Genomic DNA, 15159 nt, shown 5'->3' with positions numbered 1-15159 from the left:
TGGGTGGGTGGGTGGGCTGGCTCCCTTTTGGGGAGGGGGTGGCTCCTCCTGCAGCCAGGCGGAAGTGAAACCCTTCCCCTTCCTCCAGTCAAAAGGGGGGGGGAGGGGGCACTCCTTTCTCTGCCCCCAAAGCAAAGGAGCCAAGGCGGCAGGCGCTGCCCAGCCAGGGACATTCTCAGCTTCCCTGTATCTCTCCCTCTCTCAAGCCGTCTCTGCATTTCCTGAGCGTGGACATTGTTGCTCTTCTGCACCCATCTGCACCGCCATTCGATGCGTTTCCAAATTGCATTCTATAATGCAGCTCAAGGCAGTCAAACTGCATCATATGCTTCTGCACTGACCATGAATTTTAAACATCTCTGACCTGTGTATTTTATAGAAATACACTTTAATATGTATCTTTTATAGAACTATATTTTAATAGGTGTGTTAATTATTATTATTATTATTATTATTATTATTATTATTTTATTGTATGACACAGATAGATATGCTGGATTTTGTATCACAAAATCACAAGGCGAACACTTCCCAAGCGTCTAGGACTGTGTGATGTATTTTCGGATGATGTGCGCAGATCCCAATAGGGTGGCCTTTTGCAGTTGGCAGATCGTAATTTTGTCAATGTCTATTGTTTCCAAATGCCGGCTGAGATCTTTTGGCACGGCACTCAATGTGCCCATCACCACCGAGACCACCTGCACTGGTTTCTGCCAGAGTCTTTGCAGTTCAATCTTGAGGTCCTGATAGCGGCTGAGTTTTTCCTGTTGTTCTTCGTCAATGCGACTGTCACCTGGGATGGCAACATCAATGATCCAAACCTTTTTCTTTTCCACAGCTGTGATGTCTGGTGTGTTGTGTTCCAGAACTTTGTCAGTCTGGATTCGGAAGTCCCACAGTATATTTGTGTGCTCATTTTCCAATACTTTTGCAGGTTTGTGATCCCACCAATTCTTTGCTGCTGGAAGGTGGTACTTGAGGCATAAGTTCCAATAAATCATTTGGGCCACATAGTTGTACCTCTGTTTGTAGTCTGTGCGATTTTCTTACAGCAGCTGAGGATATGATCAATGGTTTCGTCGGTTTCCTTGCACAGTCTGCATTTTGGGTCATCAGCTGATTTTTCGATCTTGGTCTTAATTGCCTTTGTTCTGATGGCTTGCTCCTGGGCTGCAAGGATCAGGCCTTCTGTCTCCTTCTTCAGGGTCCCATTCGTGAGCCAGAGCCAGGTCTTCTCCTTATCAGCTTTTCCTTCAATTTTGTCAAGGAACTTTCCATGCAATGTTTTGTTCTGCCAGCTGTCAGCTCTAATTTGTAGTGTGGCTTTCTTGTACTGGTTTTTTGTCTGCTGTGCTTTGAGGAGTTTCTGATTTTTGACTTCAATCAAAGCAGGTTCTTCACTTTGCTTGACATATTCTGCCAGGGCATGTTCTTCTTCTTTGACTGCTTGTTTTACTTGTAAGAGTCCTCTACCCCCTGATCTTCTAGGCAGATATAGCCGGTCAACATCACTGCGAGGGTGCAGTGAATGATGAATGGTCATGAGGTTTCTTGTTTTTCTGTCCAAATTGTCCAGTTCTTCCTGTTTCCAATTTATAATGCCAGCAGTATATCTTATGACAGGTATGGCCTAGGTGTTTATGGCCTTGATGGTGTTGCCTCCATTGAGCTTGCTTTTGAGAATTTTTCTGACCCTTTGTGTGTATTCTTTGCTGACCACAGTTTTCAATGTTCATGCTTGATGTTGTCCAGCTGTAATATGCCTAGATATTCATAGGCCTCTGGCTGTTGACACTTTATTGTTTGGCCATTAGGCATATTTATGCCCTCGCTTTCAATGATTTTTCCCTTCTTCAATGCCACTGTTGAACATTTGTCCCAACCAAACTCCATGTTGATATCAGTGCTAAAAATTCGGACAGTGTTGGTCAGAGACTGGATTTCAGTTTGCGTTTTCCCATACAGCGTCAAGTCACCTATGCACATCAGATTTGAAATTTTGTGAGATTTTTTAGATGTCTGATAGCCGAGGTTTGTATTATTATTATTCGTAGTATGTATACACATAGACTCTACAAATAATAATACAAACCTCGGCTATACACATAGCCCCGGTGGCGAAGTGTGTTAAAGCACTGAATTGCTGAACTTGTGGACCAAAAGGTCCCAAGTTCAAATCCCGGGAGCGGAATGAGCGCCCGCTGTTAGCCCCAGCTCCTGCCAACCTAGCAGTTCGAAAACATGCAAATGTGAGTAGATCAATAAGTACCGCTCTGGCGGGAAAGTAACGGCGCTTCATGCAGTCATGCCGGCCACATGACCTTGGAGGTGACTATGGAAAACACCGGCTCTTCGGCTTAGAAATGGAGATGAGCACCAACCCCCAGAGTCAGACATGACTGGACATAACCAGAGAAAACCTTTACCTTTTACTATAAACATAGTTGTGATACCAGGATGGTTCCACTAGGTGTCGGTGTTTCCTCATTTGGGTGCCGGAATGTAATGTGAACTAATGAATTGTGCCTTTTTTTAGTCCCTGGGTGGCTTTGCATACATAAATGCTTTGTTTATTTAAACAGCTACTACTCCATAAGACAATGGACTGCAGCCCTGCTTATTCTGAATCTGCCGTCACAGCAAGATGCCACTAAAAGTCAATTAAATGAGGCATTGCGCTCCAAGAGAATGCTTCCCCTTTTAAATTTTTCATTAAAGCCTGCCCTGCCGACAATGAGGCCTTGGCGAGTAACTCATTTATATGCTCCACTTTAAAACAAATGGAAAGGCAGAAGAAACAATATAATTCCAGCATTTTAAAAACATAATTTCCAAAATGTGTTATTGTAACTGAAATAATAGTAAAAGTAGTTATTATGTTTGATGCCTGCTTGGAAAATGTCAAACAATGCCAGCCTTGAGGCATCTTGCATTATTTTCTGTGATCTTTGCAACAATCCGGTTATGTAGGTGAGTGTTATGATCTCTGTATTACAAACAGGAAGGCGAAGGGACCAAGTATTTAATTGCCCTATTTGGCTTGCATACTGTATGCATTCAGCTTAAATATAGAGAAAGGAGATGTGAAAACTGGAGGTAGGAAAATCCACAATTTAAGGTACACAGATGCCAACATGCTACTAGCGAAAGATAGCAAAGATGGGGCACAATTACTGAAAAAAAGACAAAGGAAACAGCATTCTTGCCAAAGCAACCAGATGCATTTCTTAGAGATACAGGTTTTGAACCCAGAGCTTTGCTGGCCTGCAAAGTATGTACTGTATCCCAGAGGTCCCCTGGCTCCTCTCCATCACTGTGGGAAATTCACCCCTTGTTTTGCAGGAGCTCTCCAATGTGCTGAACCAAGTTGGAGACAGATTTCAGCACCTTGGATAGCTCTTTGGGAAAAATTGTCAGGAAAGAGGCATGTGCTTTAATGTCAATGAGAGCATTTTGATATATCAAGACTCATGCAAAATTTGGAGACAGGTTGGAGAGTCAAGATTATGGCTTTTGATGGATAAGTCAAGGGTTATTCTGCAGAGAGGGGAAAGCGCCTATGGCACCCTTGGCTGCCATTGCCATTTCCATGCCCAGGCCTACTCTATACACAAATTTTACCCTCTGAATGTTCAGTAACCATTACTGTCCAGGTTTTAAATTGCTGTTGATGTTGGTTTATACTGTTTTATGTGGTTATAATGTTATAATTTTACTGATCTATGTTTTAATTTATGTTTGTTCGGGTTCATTCCCTTGTGAGCTGCCCCGAGTCCCTTTAGGGAGATGTAGGCAGGATAATAATGTTGTTGTTGTTGTTGTTGTTGTTGTTGTTGTTGTTATAAGGCCAGAAATTGTGACATGGCAGAGAAAATAAGAGATGTTCCAAGTTTCTTTTAGATTCTCTCAGTATGGTCTCTTGCCTTTCACCACACCACATAGAGAAAGGGATGGTTCCTTTTTAAAATAAGAGTTAAGGTACAGTACTCACATTGATCCAGTTTTTTTGCATTGATTCCCCCCCCCCCTAAAATGTCTAACCTTATCCATAAATATATAGGGTATATATGAACATACATAGAGTAAATATAGCTAGGGAAATCCACAGCCAGCATTGGATGTCTCCAGGATGTTTACAACATGGAGTTCCAAGTCATACTCCTGGGAAGGATTCAATCATCAGAGGCCTATGTTTTTGGGGGAACTACAACTCCCTGCTTTTCCTCAAATAGTCACCCTATAAAACCAGGATAGGCATTTGTGTTGTCAAAGGCTTTCATGGCCGGAATCACTAGGTTGCTGTGAATTTTCCACGCTTTATGGCCATGTTTCAGAGGTTATGAGGTCTGTTGGAAACTAGAAAAGTGGAGTGTATATATCTGTGGAATAACGTCTAGGGTGGGAAAAAGAACTCTTGTCTGCTTGAGGAAAGTGTGAATGTTGCAATTGGCTACCTTGATTAGCGCTGAATGGTCTTTCAGCTTCAAAGCCTGGGTGCTTCCTGCCTTGGGGAATTCTTTGTTGGGAGGTATTAGCTGGCCCTGATCATTTCATGCCTGGAATTCCCCTGTTTTCAGAGTGTTGTTCTTTATTTATTGTCCTGATTTTGGAGTTTTATAATACTGATATTCAGCTAAAATCTAAAATCGGCTGAGAGGGAAAGGGAAAGGGCCTGAGGCTGTTAGGAATTGTGGGAGTTGAAGTAGGCTCATGCCTGGTACAGATGCACCCCGTGTTATTTTCAATGACATGAATGGCCTTTGCAAATGCTTTTTCCCCATTTTCCGCTCCGTCAAATGGGTTCTGATGACTGACCCCATCTGAATATTTCTGTGGTTCCCCCTCCTGTATCTCAGCTCTCCACTTCATAAAATGATTGACGATTTCATTAAGATCTAGACTATCAGTGTCTCAAAGGGATGGCAACTGACACCAGCAAGATACCATCAGATTGTGAAAAGCCGCCTTTATCCCATGACAGAACTGTGTGCAGAGGGTCAGACATCCAGCATCCAGGCTGAGGCTCAATAAAACTTCATGGAAACTCAATCGCCTCCAATAATTATAACAGGGGATAACATTACATGAGGGTTTAAACTGGCATGACATTTTCTCGGAGCGGGATAGAAAGAAAACGGTAGAATTTCATGTTCTTTAACTTTCATTTCCAAAGAGTGCTGGTCCCACTCTAAACTGCAACTCCCAAGAGTCCATAGCACTGAGTCACAGCGGTTGAAGTTTTGTCAATGCAAGGATTCAACCCCAAAATGAAAATAAGCAGTCGACTTACAAATAACCAACTGTAATGTCACCAGAAGGAAGCCAGAATTACAGTCAGACCCTTTATCCGCTGTATGTTTTCTGCAGTCTGAGTCACTTGCGGTCAACCGCAGTCCAAATGTAGCTCCTCTTTTCAATGCCATTACTTTCTGTGACTTCTTTTCTCTACCATCAACTGAAAATATGACCATTATAGGATTTGTTACTATCCAAAGTTTCAAGCATCCATAGGGCGTCTTCGAACATATCCCCTGTAGATATGGATTGCAAATACAATCAATCCATATTCACTGAGATTAGAGATGCAGGACCACTATGAAAGTGAAATAAATAAATAAAATACTCTTTTTCACCAAAGGAATGCCTCTTGAGGAGTTTCTATGTCCTTCAGCATGACTCTGTGGTTAAGTTGCAGTGGAATCTAACCATAGAATCATATTGGAGGATCTATAGAAGTCTGATCTCTAGAAAGTATTGGACAAGTCTACATAGCGACCACCAAATGCAGCAGCATTGACCAAACACGAATCAAGGAACATGAAAGGCACTGTTTCCTGAATGAAAAGACTTCTTCAAAGGAAGATTGTGGGAAGAATTCTCTTGATTTATTGTGAGCAAGGAGAATCCAGATTTCGACTCATGTGGCTCATGTGGAAAAAATATTCAGCCAGGTTGGCCCTCCTTTTTGCCCAAATGGAAAGGCAGGGAGGTTGCCTGGTTGTGTCTGGCCAGTCTTCACCTTCGGAGGTGGCCAAGTCACTCATATTTGGGGAAATATTGCAATTTATTCCACCGTGGGGGGTCTGGGCACACCTGCTGGGCATTTCACAGTTCAAGCTCAGCAAACCCTAGCTTTGTGATGGGCTGCCAGACCCCACAATTCAATTCAACGACCTTTTGCGAATCCCTCTTTGCACGGCCAATACTTTTGGGAGGGAAGGGGGACAAGCATCGCCAACTCTGAATCCTCAATGGGCTCATTGGGCAAATTGCAGGAGACAGCTTTTCCTATCTGCTTGGCTATCCCAAAACATTGTCCCCGCAAAGGCTGGCCTCATCAGCCTGTGACCCTGAGATTGTGCCTCTTCCACAATTTGTGCCAAAATAATGTCATCTTTTATCATTTATTGGTTTGATTTATCTTGTCTCCTGTATGGGGCCCAAACACATTGCAATGTTTGTCACTGTGTGCCTTTACATCGTCGCCAACTCATAGTGACCCTAAGGCGAACCTTTCAAGAAGATTTCTGAGGCTGAGAGAGTGTCACCCAATTGACGCCTGGTTTCCAGAGTCTTGGAGCCCATCTACAATGCATTATATGGTCATTTTATCCCTATAATGTATTTCATATAATGTAGTATAACTACATCTATGTAATGTGTAGATGGGTCTATAGTCCCACACTCAAACCCATATGTCACACCGACTCTCCAAGCTTGATCATGTCTAATGCTATTTAATTTACATTTACCGTATATACTCGAGTATAAGCCAACCCGAATATAAGCCGAGGCACCTAATTTTACCACAAAAAAACTCGGAAAACATTGACTCCAGTATAAGCCGAGATACCAATACAATTACATTAATTGACCAGCCTCAGTTGGCATAATAACTCTATCCTGAATTTTATCAGGTCCCTTTTATTCTGGTATTTTAACTGATGATGTTATTTTTATATTGCTGCTGCAGTCCCCCCCACCAATGAAGTCGACTGAATTTTACTTGATGGTTGATTGATATTATCAACTCTTGTTTTACTGTCTTACTGTGTTTCATTTTTTGTATATTGTTCAATGTATTTATGCTGTTGTTTTTGTAAATTGTGCTAGTCGGGCCTTGCCCCATGTGAGCCGCCCCGAGTCCCTGCGGGGAGATGGTGGTGGGGTATAAATAAAGTATTATTATTATTATTATTATTATTATTATTATTATTATTATTATTATTAATTGAGGCATCAGTAGTTTAAATGTTTTTGAATCTTTACATCAAACTGTAATTTAAGATATGACTGTTCAACTCTGATTAAATCATTATTCTCATCTTCTTCAATGTAAATGTGCTTATGTATCCTTTTAATAATAATAGAGTGAAATAATAAATGTAATAATAATAAATGCAGTAAAATAATAAATGTAATAATAGAGTAAAATAATAAATGTATTATTAATAATAAAAATAGAGTAAAATAAATGTAAAAGTAACAACAATATTAGAGTAAAAGAATACATGTAATAATAATAATTAATAGAGTAAAATAATAAATGTAACAATACCAATAATAATAGAGAAAAATAAATAATAATAATAATAATAATAATAATAATAATAAGAAGAAGAAGAAGAAGAAGAAGTTTATTTGTATCCCGCCTCCATCTCCCCCAAAGGGGACTCGGGGCGGCTTACAGCAAAATCAAAATACAAACAATGATAAAATATAAAACATCAGGACAAAAACAAAATATACCATATATACTTGAGTATAAGCCGACCTGAATATAAGCCCACCAGGACCCTCACCCGAGTATAAGCCGAGGGTTCTTTTTTTCAAGTCCTAAAAAAGGGCTGAAAAACTAGGCTTATACTCGAGTATATACAGTATTTATAAAGCATTTCTTGTAAAGTTATACAGCCCAATGGGCAGGTGACAAAGGAATCCCACAAGTTGTAGTTTTACAAGGTCTTCAGCTTTGTTTAGTACTGGTGCCTTACCAAACTACAGCTCCCATGATTCCATAGTACTGAGCCATGGGTGTTAAAGAAGTGTCAAACTGCATTAATTCTACAGTGTAGATGCATCCTTTATGGAATCTAACCAGTGTTTTTCATTGAAATCCCTTCTCCAGGAGACAGAAAAAATGTGTGATACTTCAGTGGATTCATCACTTGACTTCAGAAATCCACTATTTGGTGGCAGTACAGTTGCATTGTATGAGGAACCATCATCCACGCAAAGCATGAAGTTCTTTTTCTCTCTCCTCCCCTTCTCCATTTCCCTGCTTCATCCCCTTCATTCCACCAAAATATCAATGTTCTCCCGCTGGGTCATGCCACAGTTAATCAAGCTTTCTAGGTTTGGGTTAATTGTCAGACCCCAATAAATGGGTTTGTACTGGCTTCGTTCCAGCCTTGATGACTTCACAGCTTTGTGTGTTTCATGCTGGCCATTGTAAAGAGGGAGGCCAGAGAGAGAGAGGATGAATCAAAGGGACCGTTGTTATATGGCAGGCCTCTCCAAAGCAATAGGGGAAAAAACACTGGGTTGTGACACCATAAACTCTTGCTTCCCAGTCTATGTTTTCCTACATCTAATTCATTGATTTAATACTTGTTATAGTGACATACATTTTGCTTCTGTTTCTGAGGTTATCATAAAATAGGTTTTTATGCCTTTAGGATTGTCGTTGTTTCATTCTGAACTGTGGGCAAGGATTATGTGATAATCTCCCATTTACCTAAGACAGCTTCAACTTGCAACAATTTGCAGGCCTTAAATCAATTTCTTGCTGCATTTTGCCATGGCTTTCCAAGAGATCTATGCACTTAATTGGTTAGCATCCATCTTCCCTTTCAGTCCTTATGGCGCCAGGACTCACCCTCTACTCTGCTACATCCAATGTCTGCTAGAAGTAACTTAACTAAATTAAAAGTTCCCTTATCCTATCTCAGGAGCCTCTGATGGCGAAGTGTGTTAAAGCGCTGAGCTGCTGAACTTGCAGACCGAAAGGTCCCAGGTTCAAATCCAAGGAACGGAGTGAGTGCCCGCTGTTAAACTCCAGCTTCTGCCAACCTAGCAGTTCGAAAACATGCCAATGTGAGTAGATCAATAGGTACCGCTCCGGCGGGAAGGTAACGGCGCTCCATGCAGTCATGCCAGCCACATGACCTTGGAGGTGTCTACGGACAACACCGGCTCTTCGGCTTAGAAATGGAGATGAGCACCAACCCCCAGTCGGACACGACTAGACTTAACGTCAGGGGAAACCTTTACCTTTACTATCCTATCTCACTAAATAAGTCAGGTGGATCACCTGGGAAGGAGTCCCACTGGAGCACAGCAGCACCCCAAAATATCTGGGAGTCACTCTGAATCATGCTCTGATGTACAAGAGGCACTGTTTGAATATCAAGCAAAAAGTGGGTGCTAGAAATAACATCATACGAAAGCTGACTGGCACAACCTGGGGATCACAACCAGACACAGTGAAGACATCTGCCCTTGTGCTTGGTTACTCTGTTGCTGAGTATGCATGCCCAGAATGGAATACATCTCACCACGTTAAAACAGTGGATGTGGCCTTAATGAGACATGCTGCATTATCACACCATTGGAGAAATTATACTGTTTAGCCAGTATTGCACCACCTGATATCCACCAGGAAGTAGCAGGACCAAGGCACTGACATCTCCGGCCCATCCTCTGTTGAGGTATCAGCCAGCATGACAATGACTCAAATCAAGAAACAGCTTCCTAAGTTCTACAGAGATACTTGCAGGAACATTTCAGCAAGCGAGAGTCCAAAAGTGGCAGGCTAAAATCTGGAATCTCAATCTATGACTGATACCAGATGAGAAACTCCCTCCTGGGCATACAGAAGACTGAGCAACTTGGATGGTGCTGAACAGACTGTGCTCTGGCACCACAAGATGCAGAGCCAATCTTAAGAAATGGGACTACAGAATGGATTCCACGAAATGCGAGTGTGGGGAAGGCCAAACCACAGACTACTCTACGATGCAGCCTGAGTCCTGCCACATGAACAACGGAGGACCTTCTCACAGCGACACCAGAGGCACTCCAAGTGGCCAGCTTCTGGTCAAAGGAAATTCAGCATAATGCCAAGTTTTTAACTTTGTTTGTGGGGATTTTTATACATAATATCTATATTCTCAACTTGCTTCTGACATGATAGATAAATAAATAAGTGAGGTGGATAAGGCCCACATTTCACTGATCTGATAACTGTTCCTTTTCCTTCCGTTTGTGTCTTCTTTTCCAAACAAGGTGATATTTGGGGTTGTATTTGACCATCTCTAGTGCCCAGAAAACATGGCCTTAGCTGGTGACTCTAACGGCAGATTGGGGCTGGGATGTTGAAAGCATTTTCCAGCACATTTTTAATCCCAAAGCGAAGAAGTATTGCGGGGGGGGGGGGGGCTGGTCCACCCCATGACGTCATCCACTCCTACTCCGGATTTTAATTGCCCCTTACAGTATCCTCCTTGTGCTTTGTTCCATTAACGGTTTCACTTCCTGCAGTCCAAGCGGGCGCACAGAGTTGGTTTTTATTGGCCTCTGCTGGGGTCAAGAGCGGAGGGGGCTTGTCGTGACCCCCCAAGCCACATTAAGCTCTCCCATGCCCCGCTGCCCAACTCCAGGCTGCAGGAAGCTGACAGTTGTTTTCCTCCAGACAATGCTGGCTTTTTAATATCTTCGCGCCCTTTTTTCTCAGATCATTGCCCTGGCATTCTTGGCCCATCACTTCAGATTAGTCGCCTGGGCCACTGCTTGCCCCCAAATGGGGAAGGCTGGCCAAGCATATAATACGTCTTGAGGCCCAGCCTTTGCTGAAGGTCAAGGTGACCTGGAAGAAACTTGCAAGGAACATTTAAAGTTACGTTCGAAAGCCGTGTGAGTTCTCAGAAGCCATAGGACCTCTCAAATGAGGTCCCTCCGAGAGTAATGACTTACCCTTATAAAGGAACCATTTATTTTCCTGTTTGTCCAAAGCAGCTCAAACGGTTACTTTCTAGTGACAAAGAGTGAATCTACACCATCTGATGTCTGTACCTTGGTATAAGCCATTCTCCAAATGGAATTGGATTTGAACTCACTGTAGGGTGCATCTACACTGTAGAAATTAATGCAGTTTGGCACCACTTTTACTGCCATGGGACCCTGGGAGCTGCAGTTTGACAAAGTCTTTCACCTTCTCCACCAAAAAGTGCTGGAGCTTCACCAAACTACGAATTATGGTGTTGTTCCATTATCTGGGCAGGAACCACAATGGAGTGCTAGAGAGAGAGAAGGATAGTCCATTTTACAAGGTGGAGGATGGTGTTGTAGCTCAGCAAGTGAACGGCCTTTGGCTGATGGGTAGTTTTCACAAGAAACTAGATTAGGATTGAGAACGGGGGGAGTAAAGAATAGGTTAATTCTTTACTTTATTCTGAGAGACTCCATGAGAAGAGCTTGAAGCCCAGGTGTGTTCAACATGATCTCATGGCTACTTGGTCGTGCTGGCTTCATGCCTTTCAGAGGAGACAACATTGCCATAGGGATGGCTCTCTTGTTTCAGCTCTCAAGTTCATGATTCAAGTATTCTTAAGTTACCTGGTTCATGCCTTCGATTCCTGGAAGGATTTACCTGGAAAATGTTCTGGATTTTTGGTTTATAGATTTATGTTTGAAGTATTGCTGTGGATTTTGGTTCTCTTGATTTTATGTACTTTGGCATTTTTGGATTACTGCTATTTTGTATTCCCTATCCTGCTGGTCCCTTTTGGAATTGTCCCTTTTCCTTTTTTACCTGCTTTCTTTAAGAAACATTTTTCAATAGAACTACTGGACTCCGGTGAAAGGTGTTATCACTGCTACAGTGAAACAGGTACGTTGAAGTAGTAAAAGCCTTTCCCTGTTTTCCTGTTATTCCCTCCACCCATATCCCCGTGGTGGATATGGGGAGGGGGAATAACCAGTGAAAACAGGGAAATAGTTTTTCTCTTTCAACTCCCCCTGTAAAATGGAATATCCTTCTCTCTCTAGCACCCCCTTGTGGCCTCTGCCCAGATAATGGAATCAAATTATTTCCACAGCTTCCCAGTCATGGAAAAACCTGGGGATGTGTCATACTTTTCCACATCTCTTGGATGAAATCTGGGAGCCATGCAAGGTTGGAAATCTATGGTGATGCAAGAAAAAGACAACAGGATGAAGAAGCAGGGCAAACAATACATGTTACAGAAGAGATACATCAAAATTTATATACAGTGGATCTTGAGTGTCTGCTGGGATTTGCGTCCAGGACCCCATTTCCAGAGCTCCCTGTCAGCCGTCATCACCCCCAGCTCCTTCAAGGTCAAGCCAGTCCCGTCAAGCATACCATCCATCCATCTTGCCCTTGGTCGGCCCCTCTTCCTTTTTCCTTCCATTTTCCCCAGCTTCATTGCCTTCTCCAAGCTTTCCTGTTTTCCCATTGTGTGGCCAAAGTAATTCAGCTTTGCCTCTAATATCCTTTCCTTGAGTTACGATTCATAACAGTAGCAAAAGTATAGTTATGAAGTAGCACCGAAAATAATGTTACAGTTGGGGGTCACCACAACATGAGGAACTGTATTAAGGAGTCGCAGCATTAGGAAGGTTGAGAACCACTGGGTAGGTGCCTCTTCTTATCCACAGGAGAGACATATCCTGGCAATGAAGTCTGTGGGTTTGGCACTAACTGAGCTTTCACTTGGTCATCAGAAACAGTCTTGTTCATATAAAGTCCAATGACACAGCTTCTTCTCTTTGTTCCTGTGCCATTGTTTCCTTGGCGGGGCTTCCAATACAATCACTTCCACTATTAGTAGAAAGTTGGTAATGACAGTGTGAATAATCAAAATGTGGTTCCAGCACTTGTCAGCCAATACAGCTTAGTGGTGTAACATTAGAAAATGTTGACCATTTCCGCTACCTTGGCAGCCACCTCTCCACAAAGAATTGACACTGACATACAACATCACCTGAGCTCTGCAAGTGCAGCATTTTTCTGAATGAAGCAGAGTGTTTGAGGATCTGTAGGGATACCAAGGTGGTTGTTTATAAAGCTGTTGTCCTCCCGACCCCGTTATACGCCTGCAAAATGTAGACGGTCTACAGACGTCACACTCAACTCCTAGAACAATTCCACCAGAGTTGCCTCTGAAAAATCCTGCAAATCTCTTGGGAAGACAGGCAGACAAATGTCAACGTGCTGGAAGAAGCAAAGACCACCAGCATTGAAGCGATGCTCCTACGCCACCAACTGCGCTGGACTGGCCACATTGTCCGAATCCCTATCACTGTCTCCCAAAGCAGTTACTCTACTCCGAACTCAAAAATGGGAGCTGCTGAACTTGCAGACCAAAGCGCTGAGCTGCTGAACTTGCGGACCAAAAAGTGCCGGGTTCAAATCCCGGGAGCAGAATGAGTGCCCATTGTTAGCCCCAGCTCCTGCCAACCTAGCAGTTCGAAAACATGCCAATGTGAGTAGATCAATAGGTACCGCTCCAGTGGGAAGGTAACGGCGCTCCATGCAGTCATGCCAGCCACATGACCTTGGAGATGTCTATGGACAACGCCAGCTCTTCGGCTTAGAAATGGAGATGAGCACCAACCCCCAGAGTCGGCCATGACTGGACTTAACTTCAGGGGAAAACCTTTACCTTTACCTAATGTTGGTGGACAGGAAAAGAGATTGAAAGATGGGTTCAAACTGTGACATAGACACCGAGAACAGGGAAGCCCTGGCTCTTGAGCTCTCTAACTGGAGGTCAGCTGTGACCAGCAGTGCTGCAGAATTTGAAGAGGAACAAATGGAGGGCTTAAGGGAGAAACGTGCCATGGAGAAGGCACATCAAGGCAACCCTGACCAGGACCACCTTCCATCTGGGAATCAATGTCCTCACTGCGGAAGAACATGCAGGTCAAGAATAGGGCTCCACAGCCACCTATGCATCCACCACCAAGTCACTACACTTGCTGCTGCTGCTGCTCAGTCATTTAGTCGTCTCTGACTCTTCGTGACCTCATGAACCAGTCCACACCAGAGCTCCCTGTTGGCCGTGGCCAGCCCCAGTTCCTTCAAGGTCAAGCCAGTCACTTCAATGATACCGTCCATCCATCTTGCCCTTGGTCGGCCTCTCTTGCCTTTTCCTTCCATTTTCCCCAGCATCATGATCTTTTCCAAGCTTTCCTGTCTCCTCATGATGTGGCCAAAATACTTCAGCTTTAATCTCCTTCCCTCCAGTGAGCAGCCACTGGGCATTATTTCCTGGAGGATGGACTGGTTGGATCTTCTTGCCAAGGTCCAAGGCACTCTCAGGATTTTCCTCCAGCACCAGAGTTCAAAAGCGTCTCTCTTCCTTCGCTCAGCCTTTCTTATGGTTCAGCTCTCACATCCATAGGTCACTATGGGGAATACCATTGCTTTGACTATGCGGACCTTCGTTGCCAGTGTGATGTTTCTGCTCTTCACTATTTTGTCTTCACTACACTTGACCACCATCCTTGAGCTAGGAAAGAAGGAAGTTTGCGACAGTACTGGAGGGACTCTAATTTTTGCTTCTCATAGACTTGGCATGGGGATTGGGTAACCAAGTTAGCATTCATGAGTAAACCAGGTTTTGATTTGACCTGGAAAATGTTGAGGGTGGTTTGAACCCCTAAACCGCCCCCTTGACTATGGACTTGCTCACCCCGAAGCCTAGCTTCTCTCCTCCTCCTCATTTCTTTCTCTCTCTCTCTCTCTCTCTCTCTCTCTCTGTCATCCATGCAAGAAACTCCCCCCATCCATCCCGGGTGGTACCTTGGCGAGGAGCTGAGCCATTGGCGTGACAAGAAGGGAGGAGGAGGAGGAGGAGGCGCAACTCCCTTTCTCTCGCCCACCAACGGCCCCCTCCTCTCCTCTTCTTCCTCCTCCTCCTCCTCCTCTCTCGCCCATATATTCCCCGCAGCAGGCGAGGCCAGCCTTGCCAGTCGTCCCTGGAGCTGCAGCCTTGAGCTTGGAAGAAGGCGAGAAGGAAAGAAAGCAGGACAAGAAGGAGCCGCAGTTGCGCGCCGGGCAGGTGAGTCGCATCCTTGCTCCCTTTCCGCCTCTGCATGCCCAAGCATCTCCGGCAAAGTTGGGATTTTTCT

General features: G+C 43.7%; 1 protein-coding gene across 1 annotated transcript in view; it reads left to right on the top strand.

Annotated features, from left to right (window-relative positions):
* Window positions 1-14212: 14212 nt before the first annotated feature.
* The window catches only part of chrdl1 (chordin like 1), a 31847-nt gene continuing 30900 nt past the window's right edge, over window positions 14213-15159 (top strand). The window contains exon 1 of the mRNA XM_003226398.4: window positions 14213-15089. Coding sequence (XP_003226446.4) covers window positions 14795-15089 — 295 coding nt within the window. The 5' untranslated portion in view covers window positions 14213-14794. The remainder of the gene's footprint in view (window positions 15090-15159) is intronic.

The sequence above is a fragment of the Anolis carolinensis genome, unplaced genomic scaffold (genome assembly GCF_035594765.1).
Source record: "Anolis carolinensis isolate JA03-04 unplaced genomic scaffold, rAnoCar3.1.pri scaffold_12, whole genome shotgun sequence".
In the NCBI taxonomy this organism is placed as follows: domain Eukaryota; kingdom Metazoa; phylum Chordata; class Lepidosauria; order Squamata; family Dactyloidae; genus Anolis; species Anolis carolinensis.
This window is presented reverse-complemented; position numbering and strand designations above follow the sequence as displayed.